Consider the following 9,455-nt stretch of genomic DNA (forward strand, 5'->3'; position numbering starts at 1 on the left):
GGGACAGGAGGGAGCCCCTGGCCTAGTGGGTGCAAGGGCTCAGCCTTACCCAGGGCTGTGGTGCCGGCAACGGCAGCGCAGAGGGTCTGGACCCCACGGGCGGGTGGCAAGTGGGGGTCCTGGCTCAGGCACTGCTGGCTCAGGGTCTGCACAACAGCCGCATCCCCCGCATCCAGGATGTGGCCCCCATAGAAAATGGAGCCTGCAGGGAGGAGAGGAAAGGACTCAGCACCCCAGCCTGGCTTGGATCAGCCGGCCTGGGACTCAGCACCCCACCTGGCTAGGCAGGCAGCCCAGGCACCTGTGCAGACCCCTGGTCCCCAGGGTGGCGTTACCCTCACCCACCTGCCAGCTCTTGCAGGGCCGCCTCCGGGTTGGACACCACCTGTGAAAGCCGCTCCTGTGCCCGCAGCCCGGCAAAGAGCTCAGCCTCAGTCCTGGGGAGGAGACGGTAGTGTTGAGATGCACCCATGGGCACGAGGGCGGTGGGGATGCAGGGGCCGAGCCAGGCTGTGGGAACTCACCAGAAGTAGTGGGCAGCCTGGGTCCTGCGCCCGTAGTGCTGGCGGTGCAGGAGGGCGGCATGCAGGGCTAGTAGTGGCAGCCCCCGCTCGGGCTGCACCCGCCAGGCCTGCTGGTCCTGGGCCAGGCTGTGGACGCGCAGCAGGGCACCCGGTAGGTCCATCGGCGTCTCGCAGCACACGGTCACCACGCTCTGGCGCAGGGCCCCTGGGGGGCCGGGAAGTGCTCAGCCCTGCCTGGGGGTGCCCAGGGTGCAGTGTGCTGCTCCCATTCCACCCCATAGCTGCTTGCTCCACGTGGGGGGGGGGCCTAGGCCCCAGGCATGGCCTGTTTCCAGCAGGACCCCGGCCTGCCCAGACCCGACAGTCCAGCCACGCTGGAGGGGAGTGGGGTGCAGAGTGGGTTCCCAGCTGGTTGTAGGGGAGCCTGGGGCCTGAAGGTGTGGGGGGGGGGCAGCGCACCTGGCAGGGGACATGGGAGCCGGGCGTCCGCGATGAGCCAGAGGCGGAACTTGGGGTGGAGCTTCTTCCCTTTTGCGGCGACTGCTGCCGGCTTCGCAGGACCTGCAACAGCAAGGGCAGGGCTCGGGTGCAGCCAGCAGCGCCCCACACCCCTCCCAGCCCCTGCAGTGGGCCCAGGTGACGTACCCTGGGAGACACCCAGCAGCTGTTGCAGTGGTGCCAGCATGGCGGGCGGCCAGTGTGTCTGCAGGTGGCAGTTGTCCAGCACCAGCCAATGCCCCCTCCTTGCACAGGTGCCCAGGGCCTCGCCCACCCGCTGCAGGCAGTTGGGTGCCCCCAGCGTGACGACCATGACCTTCCCCTGTGGCAAGCAGAGAGGTGTCACCCAGAGCTGCGCCCACTGAGCTCCCCCAGGCTGTCCCTCGCCTGCCACGCCGACCTCGTGGTGCTGCTGCCGGGCCATCTGCTGGATCCAGTGCAGTGGGTGGGGGGTGGCGGCTGCAGTGCCAGGCAGCGGTGTCAGGAAGAGGATGGGCACGTGGCTCTGGCTGTGGTCATACAGGGTGGCAGCACTGTGGGCAGCCGCCTCGGCCATGGGACGCCCCATCAGGCAGGCAGCCAGGTCAGCGGCCACGCTGCAGAGTTGGCCTGGGCGCAGCACACGCCACAGCAGGGCGCGCTGGAAGGATCCAAGGCCAGCGTGGCTGGGGCCTGGCACAGGGCCCACCATGGTGCAGTGCAGGCGCAGGTACTCCTGCCATGCTGCCGCCTTGCCTGCCAGTGCCACCTGCAGCCCCTGGCAGGCAGGCAGTGCCTCCAATCGCCCACACTCCTCCCAGGCCTCGGCGTCCACCCAGGCTGGGCATGGTGGGGTGCCGGGCGGCAGGGGCAGCAGGCGGGTGGCGGTGGGTGCCCGCAGGCCCTGGCAGAAGGCCAGCCAGGCCAGTGAGGAGAAGTGGCCGTCAAGGCGCTGCAGGGCCACAGCACCGAGCAGGGCCAGCAGCAGCTCGTGGCGCTCCCACAGGCCAGGCTGGGCGTAGGTCAGCAGCGCCCATGCCAGGGCCCTGCGCAGCTCCATCACCCGGGCCTCCAGTGCCTCCTGCCGCCTGGTGCCTCCCCATCTGGTGACCAGCAGGCCACGGCGGGCAGCAGCCAGGCCGGCGGTGGCACTGCAGCAGTAGAGGGGATGCAGGCGGCAGACCTGGCGCAGGGCTTGGTGCAGCGCGGCACCCAGGCGTGCAGCCGGCCGGTACTGCTCGCGTATCGCGCGGTGGCCCTGGCGCAGGGAGCACAGGTGTTCGTGGCTGGGGGGCAGCATCTCCACCTGCGTGTCCAGCAGCTGCACCATGGGGAGGAATGCCTCCGTCTCCAGCAGAGCCTGCTCTGGCGCTGAGATCAGCTGTATCAGCTCCTCCTGCAATGGGTGAGGGGGTAAAGGCTCAGCCACCACTGCTGGGGCTGGGGGGAGGCCAGGGAGTGAGGGCTCCTGACAGCCAGGGCATGGGGGAGCTGCAGCCCTGGTGCAGGCCCATGCTCACCTCGGCACACGCCAGCTCATCCTCCACCTGCAGGACACTCAGCTCCAGCCGGCGCCAGTGGCTCTGGGCCTCATGGCATTCGACCAGCAGCAGCTCCTCCAGCAGCAGCTCCTCCAGCGCCCCCTCACCCAGGCTCAGGTCCACCACGTTCAGGCTGGGCAGTAGGGCTCGCTCCATCTCTGCGGGCGCAGCATAGGGCAGGGCCTCAGGGCCAGGGCTGCCAGCCCGTGTGCACACGTGCACATGCATGTCTGCGCTGCCTGGGAAGGGGGGGGCAGCTGCACTGAGAGCGACCCCCCCCTGCTCTGACCTCACACCCACCCTGGTAGCAACACAAACATGGAAGCCTGTGGCTCGGCTGTCCCACAGGCCCATGCGGCCCAGCACAAGGGGGTGGGGCGGGGGTGGCAGGAAGCCAGGGCTTGGCTGGAGCAAGGGGGGAGATGAGACCACATCCCCCAGGGCAGCCATGGGCCCTGAAAGCAACAGAGACGGAGAAGAGATGGTGTAAAGGCGATGCGGCCAAGGGCTGGAGGAGCCTAGACCAGGTGTGGCCAGCACACAGGGCACTGCAACAAATGAGATCAGCTCCTAAAACGAGTCGTGCCCAGCCTGTGTGGTGGCAGATGGCCAAGGAGGTTTTGGGCTGCATCAACAGAAGCATCAGGCCCAAGATGTGGGAGATGACAGTACCAGTCTATTCGGTGCTGGTGTGGTCTCATCTGGATACTGGGTGCAGTTCTGGGTTCCACATTTTAAAAAGGATGTGGAAGAGTGAGAGGGTCCAGAGGCAGCTACAAGGATGATGAAGGGCTTGAAAGGCAAGACCTACCTATGTGGAGAGGTGGAAGGAGCTAGGCAAGTTCAGCTGGGAGAAAAGGCGCTGAAGAGGGGATGTGGCAGCAGCCTGCAAATACCTGTAGAGCTGTGTGGCGGAGCAGCTTTAGTGCTTTGCCACTTTAAGGGCTGGAGCAGCCAGCAGCCAGGTGTCTGACAAGGGTGGCCATTTTGGAGAGCTCTGTTATAAGAGCAGAGCAGTTTGTGTTCAGTGGCCCTGGGAGTAACATTGTCCAGTGCAGCTCCTGCTCCAGGGATATCTTGGAGGTAAAGGCAAGGCTACGGGGAAGGAGGATGCCTCATTGGTCCTGGACATGACCTGAAACTGTACCCTGCTGGGATAGGGTGGCCTGGTGGTCCTGCCTGTAGTGGGGCAGGGCCACTTAAATGCTAGGTTCAAGAACCATCCCGGTGTAAGGCGGGTTGGGGTGCCCAAACCCCTGCCCCTACCTTCTGGTAGGCTTTGGAGGCAGTTCAGGGCCGGGCACACAGAGTAACTGCACCTGAACCCTGTGGGGGTGGTAGGCCCTGGAGGTGGGCCAGGCACAGCAGGAGAGCGCTACCTGAGCCTGCAGAGGTGTTCTACCTCAAGCCCTGGGAAGAGGGGGGAGTGGTGGGCCGGGCAAGTGGAGTGCCACCTGAGCCTATGGGGGTTGTCGACCCCAAGCCCGAATGGTTGGGTGGAGTAGTGTGGCAGGCAGTTGATAAGGCCTGGTGTGTGCCACCTGACTGGAGGCTGGATGCTAGGCCGGACATGAAAGACCCAGTGTATGCACTAGAAGGGAGGCCAGGTGCTAGGCCTAGAAACATCTGCAAGACATGGGACATGGGTAGGGATGGTTGGAGTATGTACGTCGGGCCCATGACATCAGGGCAGATCGAAGGGCAGCCTCCTGCCTATTAACATCAGAACCATAGGACATCAAGGCATGGCAGGCGGAAGAGGCAAGCAGTTGGCCCAAGGACAAGGTCTCTCAGCGGAGCCATGAGCTGGCTCCTTTTGTCACAAGCTGCCATAGAGAAGATGGAAAGCAGCCACTCTTGTTGCAGACCAATGGCTTGAGGTTGCAGAAAAGCAGGTGTGAACTAGATCCCAGGAAAAGCTTCTCTGTTAGAGCAGCAAGACCGTGGGACAGACGCCAGGGAAGCGGGGTCTAGCAGAGGCTGGGCAGAGACGACCTAGGAGCAGTGTTGCCTGCAGCGTGCTGGGCAGGGTCGTGCCCCTTGGCTTGGGCAGTGAGCCGTGCAGCGCACAGCATTCCCTGTGTTGTTGCACCAAGAGGGTGGCAATGGGTTTGTCTGGGGAGGTTTGGATGGGGATTTTCGCCTCAGGCCAGGACTGGACCGAACCTCCAGGAGCCCTCACCCCCTGGCTTTCCCATGGTTCTGTGTGTGAGGGTGCACTTCACAAATTTGGGGTTGACACCAGGTTGGTTCGAGTTGCAGAGACTTGGAGGGTGGGGTGGGGAGTCCAGTGACCCAGATGGACTGGAGATTTGGGCCACAAGCAACCAGGTGAGATTGCACAAGTACAAGTGCAACGTCTGGCACTGGGCCAGGACCACCGCCTGCACAGAGACAGTCTGGGAATGACCAGTCAGCTTGCAGAGCATGGCCTGGGGGTCTGGCGGACCACAAGCTGCATGAGCCAACACAGTCGATTCAGTTGGCACCTGACGATGCCAACTGTAAAGGCATCGTCCTTTACAGAGTGCCGTGTATGCGCCAGTCAGTTCTCTGACGGCTGCCGAGTGCAGCACGCAAGTGACCGTCCTGCCCAGAGGTGGGACACAGCCATGCGCCAGCAGATTCTTTCCTGCTCTGACGCTGGTCGTCACAAACCTTATTCCAGTCCCTTGCAGACCCTCGCTCCATCTGCCAGCTGACTCTGCCAGCCAGAGCGGCATCCTGCACTCCTTTCCCAATCACCCACAGAGATGCCACAGGATGCCCAGTCGTCTTTGCCAGCATCCCAAAACCTGCACAGTGTCCGCCTCTCTTCCTAGACCCTTCACAAGCTTCAGAGGACAGCCCATTCTTCAGGATCCAGCATTCACTTCACATGACCAAGCTACCCGAGTCTTTTCTTACTAATCCACATTCCCATGGATGACAAACCACGCGATTCAACGCATCCACATTTGTCACCCTGTCTGGCCATCTTATTTGAAGAATTTTACGCAGGCATCAGATATGAAAGCTGTTTAGTCTTTTGGTACGTTTGGCACAGGTCACCTACATTTCTGAACCGTGTAGAAGAGTGGATAAAACACACGTCTCATAAATACGGATTTTCACTTTAGTTGACAGCTTCTGTTCCAGGGTCTGTGTTGCAAAAGATCAAAGTTTCTGGCTGCTTTGCTGATCCTCCTAGCGAGCAAGATCTACAGTGCTGGTAACAGCAGAGCCAAGGTGGAAAAACTGGTCAACGACATCCAGACAAGTACCATCTAGGGTGATATCTGGAACTGGCTCTGAGGAACCTTGGTGCGTGACAAGTCTCCTTCTAGCTTACTGCTAGCCCAAAGGTTTTGCATGAATCAAAGGACTTGGCAATGAGATGTTATGGTTATTACAGTTGCTTCTGTCTCCTTTGCTTTTGTAGAGTTGGATGAAACGAGCGTCCTCAAAATCTTGCGGCGCAGTTCCTTCCTTCCAGCAGAGCAGCGGGACCTCATGCAACCGCTGCAGCAAGTCTTTGTTTGCGCATCTGTAAATCCCAGCAGGTAAACGGTCAGGTCCCAAAGCTTTGTTACTGGGAAGCTTTTGGATGCATTGCTCAAGTCCCTTCAGTGTAGGTTTGGCATCCAGCGAAGTAATCACTTCAGACCCAGGCAACTGGTCTAGCAAATGTTGGCCAACTACAGACTTCCTCGAGTATATCATTCCACATTGCTCAATCCACCTCTCCAGTTGCTTCCCCTTATCAGTCATGATATTACCCTCCAAGTCTCCCAACGAAGTTGTCCTGTACTTTGTCAGTCCAATGACCTTTCTAATGCCCTCATACAACTGTCTACTGTGGCCTGCGTCAGCTGCCTGTTGGGTGCTGTCGCAGAGACCCATCCAAAATTTTTGAGCACGCCTCCTGGAAGCTGTTTGAACAGCCTTAGGAGCTTCTCTTAGGTTGTTGAGTGAATCAGTAGTAGGAGTAGACTTGTGGGTGATTAAGGCAGCTCTTTTCCTCTCAACGGGTGGCAGCCGTCCCTCCGAGTGGTCTACAAACCAGTCGACACTTTTCTTAGTATTCTTTCCAAAACTCTTGGTTGCCACGTTGTACACGCTTGTCTTCAGGACTTCCCACGCATCTATCTGGTGCAGTCTCATTCGTTCCCGCTGACTTTGCTTCTTCTTCATTGAAAAGTCATTTCTTGACAGGATCATTGATTTGGCACAAGTCAACGCGAGCTTGTCTGGCAGGTTTATTGCGGTGGATCTTCTTAGCTTCAAATTTCACTTTGCGCCAGACAAGGGACTGGTCCGTGTCACAGGCGGCGTTGGGAAAGGATCGTGCATACGGGATCCCTTTCAAGTTGTATGCCTCTTGTCAGTACCAAGTCTGGCTGGTGTTGTCAGGGGTTGGACCTTGGTGTCTCCACAATGGTCTTCTTCTGATGTTACCAGCAAAGAAGGTGCTGGTCACTGATACGCCTGGACTGGCACAGAACTAAAGAAGTCTCTGACCATTGTCGTTCATACGCCCAATGCCATGCCTATCCAGGATCCCTGGCCAAGTGTCAGCATTGTACCCAACGCTTGCATTGAAGGCTCCAGGTAGTAGGATGTGCTCCTTCCGTGGGACCCTGCCGAGCAGTTCTTCCAGCCGTTGCCAGAAGCCGTCCTTCTTTCTCCTCGTCACTAGCCGGCAGAGTTGGAGCGTGGACACTGACGAGGTCGATGAATCCCTCCTGCAGCCTAACGAGCAGTGTCGTGCTACGTGTGGATACTGCAGTCGGGGCTGAACCACGCAAGCTCCTTTCTGCTTGCAAGACTTACACCGTGCTCTCTCCATCCTCCTTCGGGTCTGCTCTGGCAGTAAATGGTGCAGTCCTCCTTTATGAAGCCTGTGTCTTGGAGCCAAGTTCCCGAAAGAGCTGCCATATCCATTCTGAAACGTGCAAGCTCGTTACTTGACGCAGCCGTTTTCCTCAGGTCCGAACCCAGATCAAAGTCATGCCCAGGGCTCAAAGTCCAAATATTCCAGCAAGTGATTCTGTTTAGAAAACCAGTTCAGCCAGGGGGTAAGCAGTGAGGCAGGGCCTTTTGGACCCACCTTTTCTAGGGCCACCCTCATGCGAGGCCAGCATGCCAGAGGGCCTCAACAGGGCTGCTTGGAAATCTTGGCAAGCTGCCTTAAGGCCATTATGCTTCTCTTAGATCCCTGCAACCACCTTGCCAAGACCTTCAGCGTATACACCTAGGCAGAGTTATGGGGCTTCAGGGGCTGCCGTGCATGTCCAGGGCAGGGATTCTCCTGCTCCAGTCAGCCCTGGGGAGGCCTCCCCTGGAGCCCGGGGTCCAGGTCTGGGCCCCACACTTCAAGGACGTGAACAGGCTGAACACATCCCAGCACAGGGCAGCAAACACGATCGAGGGCCTGGGAGGCAGGAGCGAGGACAGGTGGAAGAGCTGGGGTGACTGAGACCAGATGATCTCGCGAGGTCCCTTCCAGCCCTAACGTCTCTATGTAATCTATGAGAAGAGAAGCCTGAGGGTGATCACAGGCTGCACGTCCCTGACGGGCGACGACAGAGAGGCTGGAGACGGGCAGTGGCAGGGGACGGGACGAGGAGCAATGGCCTCCAGCTGCAGCCGGGGATTTGAGGCTGGAGATGAGGAGGAACGTCCTGACTAGCACAGGCTGCCCAGGGAGGGGAATGGAGTCTGTACCCGCGAAGGGCCGGACAGACACCTGGCTGGGAGGGTTCGGGCAGACCTGGTGCAGCAGGGCTGGGCTGGATATGACCCCCAAGAGTCCTGCCGACCCAACTGGTGGGTGCCCCAGGGCCCGAGGGGCAGGCGCAGGGCACAGACGCATGCCTCTCGCACCTGGGCCGAGTGCTGGGGTGGTGACATGCGGGACAGGCCGTGTCCCTGCAGAGCCCGTGAGTCTCGGGCACACGAGGCACCGTGTAGCACCACCACGACGCAGGCAGGCATGACCCTGGACACGCACAGTGCTGCATGGCCAGCAGGGACAGGGAGGGGTCAACGCTGGCACATGCGGCCCCAGGTGGGGACCGGGCAGTGCGGGGGCAGGAGCAGGGGTGGGACGGCTCCCTGCACATCGCGCTGGGGCAGCAGGGTGGGGAGCCCAGCTGGGCAGTGCCGCTGGCTGCCCCGAATCCAAGCAGGTGGCTCAGACCCCGGCTCCAGGCCGTGTGGGGTGGGCAGCCCGGAGCCCTCACCTTGGCCCAGGGTGTGCAGGGGCAGGCTGGTGCTGAGGTAGAGGCGGAAGGAGGGCAGCATCTGCACGGCCTCGCCCGGTGCCAGCTCCGGGCCCGCCTCCTTCTGCAGCAGGCGCTGGAGGATGGGGCTTTCTGGGCTCTTCTCCGCGTGCAGCAGCAGGATGGGCAGACCTGGGGAGAGGCCTGGCGTCACCCCGGGTACCACCCGCACCCCTGCCTGTGCCTGGTGTCCCACTCAGCCTCACCGCTGCCGGCGGCTGCCCGGAGACTCTCCTCCAGACCGGGGTCCATCGCCGACAGCACCTGCAGCGTCTGCTCCGGGGGCTCGGCGGCACTGCTGGGCTCTGTGGTCTCCAGCCGCACGTCCGGGTTGGCGCAGGCCTCATCTGCAAGGCAGCAGAGACCTGCTCAGACCCCCAGCCCAGGCCCCGGAGACCATGCATGCACGAGTGGGGTTGCAGCTGTGTCGGGGAGGGAAGGGGGTCTGGCTGGGACTCCCAAGACCTACACTGGCCTGACTCACCGTCCTTGGCCCGGGGAACGGTGCTGAGCCAGGTGAGGGCCTGCTGGTCGGGGTCGAGCAGCAGTGGCCAGCGGCGGGGGCAGATGCGGGCAGCGGCATGGAGCAGCGCGGCGGCTTGGCGCGAGGCCGGGTCCTGCGGCTTGCGGTCGCGGTCCCAGGCACGCTG

General features: G+C 61.2%; 1 protein-coding gene across 1 annotated transcript in view; it reads right to left on the bottom strand.

Annotated features, from left to right (window-relative positions):
* LOC106723078 (dynein heavy chain domain-containing protein 1-like) overlaps positions 1-9,455 on the bottom strand; it is a 12,814-nt gene that overhangs the window by 1,228 nt on the left and 2,131 nt on the right. The window contains exons 5-13 of the mRNA XM_025193718.1: positions 9,290-9,452; positions 9,012-9,152; positions 8,767-8,937; positions 2,522-2,700; positions 1,170-2,397; positions 984-1,085; positions 525-729; positions 346-437; positions 6-202 (exon numbers count right to left, since the gene is read on the bottom strand). Of these exons, the coding sequence (XP_025049503.1) occupies positions 6-202; positions 346-437; positions 525-729; positions 984-1,085; positions 1,170-2,397; positions 2,522-2,700; positions 8,767-8,937; positions 9,012-9,152; positions 9,290-9,452 (2,478 nt within the window). The remainder of the gene's footprint in view (positions 1-5; positions 203-345; positions 438-524; positions 730-983; positions 1,086-1,169; positions 2,398-2,521; positions 2,701-8,766; positions 8,938-9,011; positions 9,153-9,289; positions 9,453-9,455) is intronic.

The sequence above is a fragment of the Alligator sinensis genome, unplaced genomic scaffold, assembly GCF_000455745.1.
Source record: "Alligator sinensis unplaced genomic scaffold, ASM45574v1 scaffold948_1, whole genome shotgun sequence".
In the NCBI taxonomy this organism is placed as follows: Eukaryota; Metazoa; Chordata; order Crocodylia; family Alligatoridae; genus Alligator; species Alligator sinensis.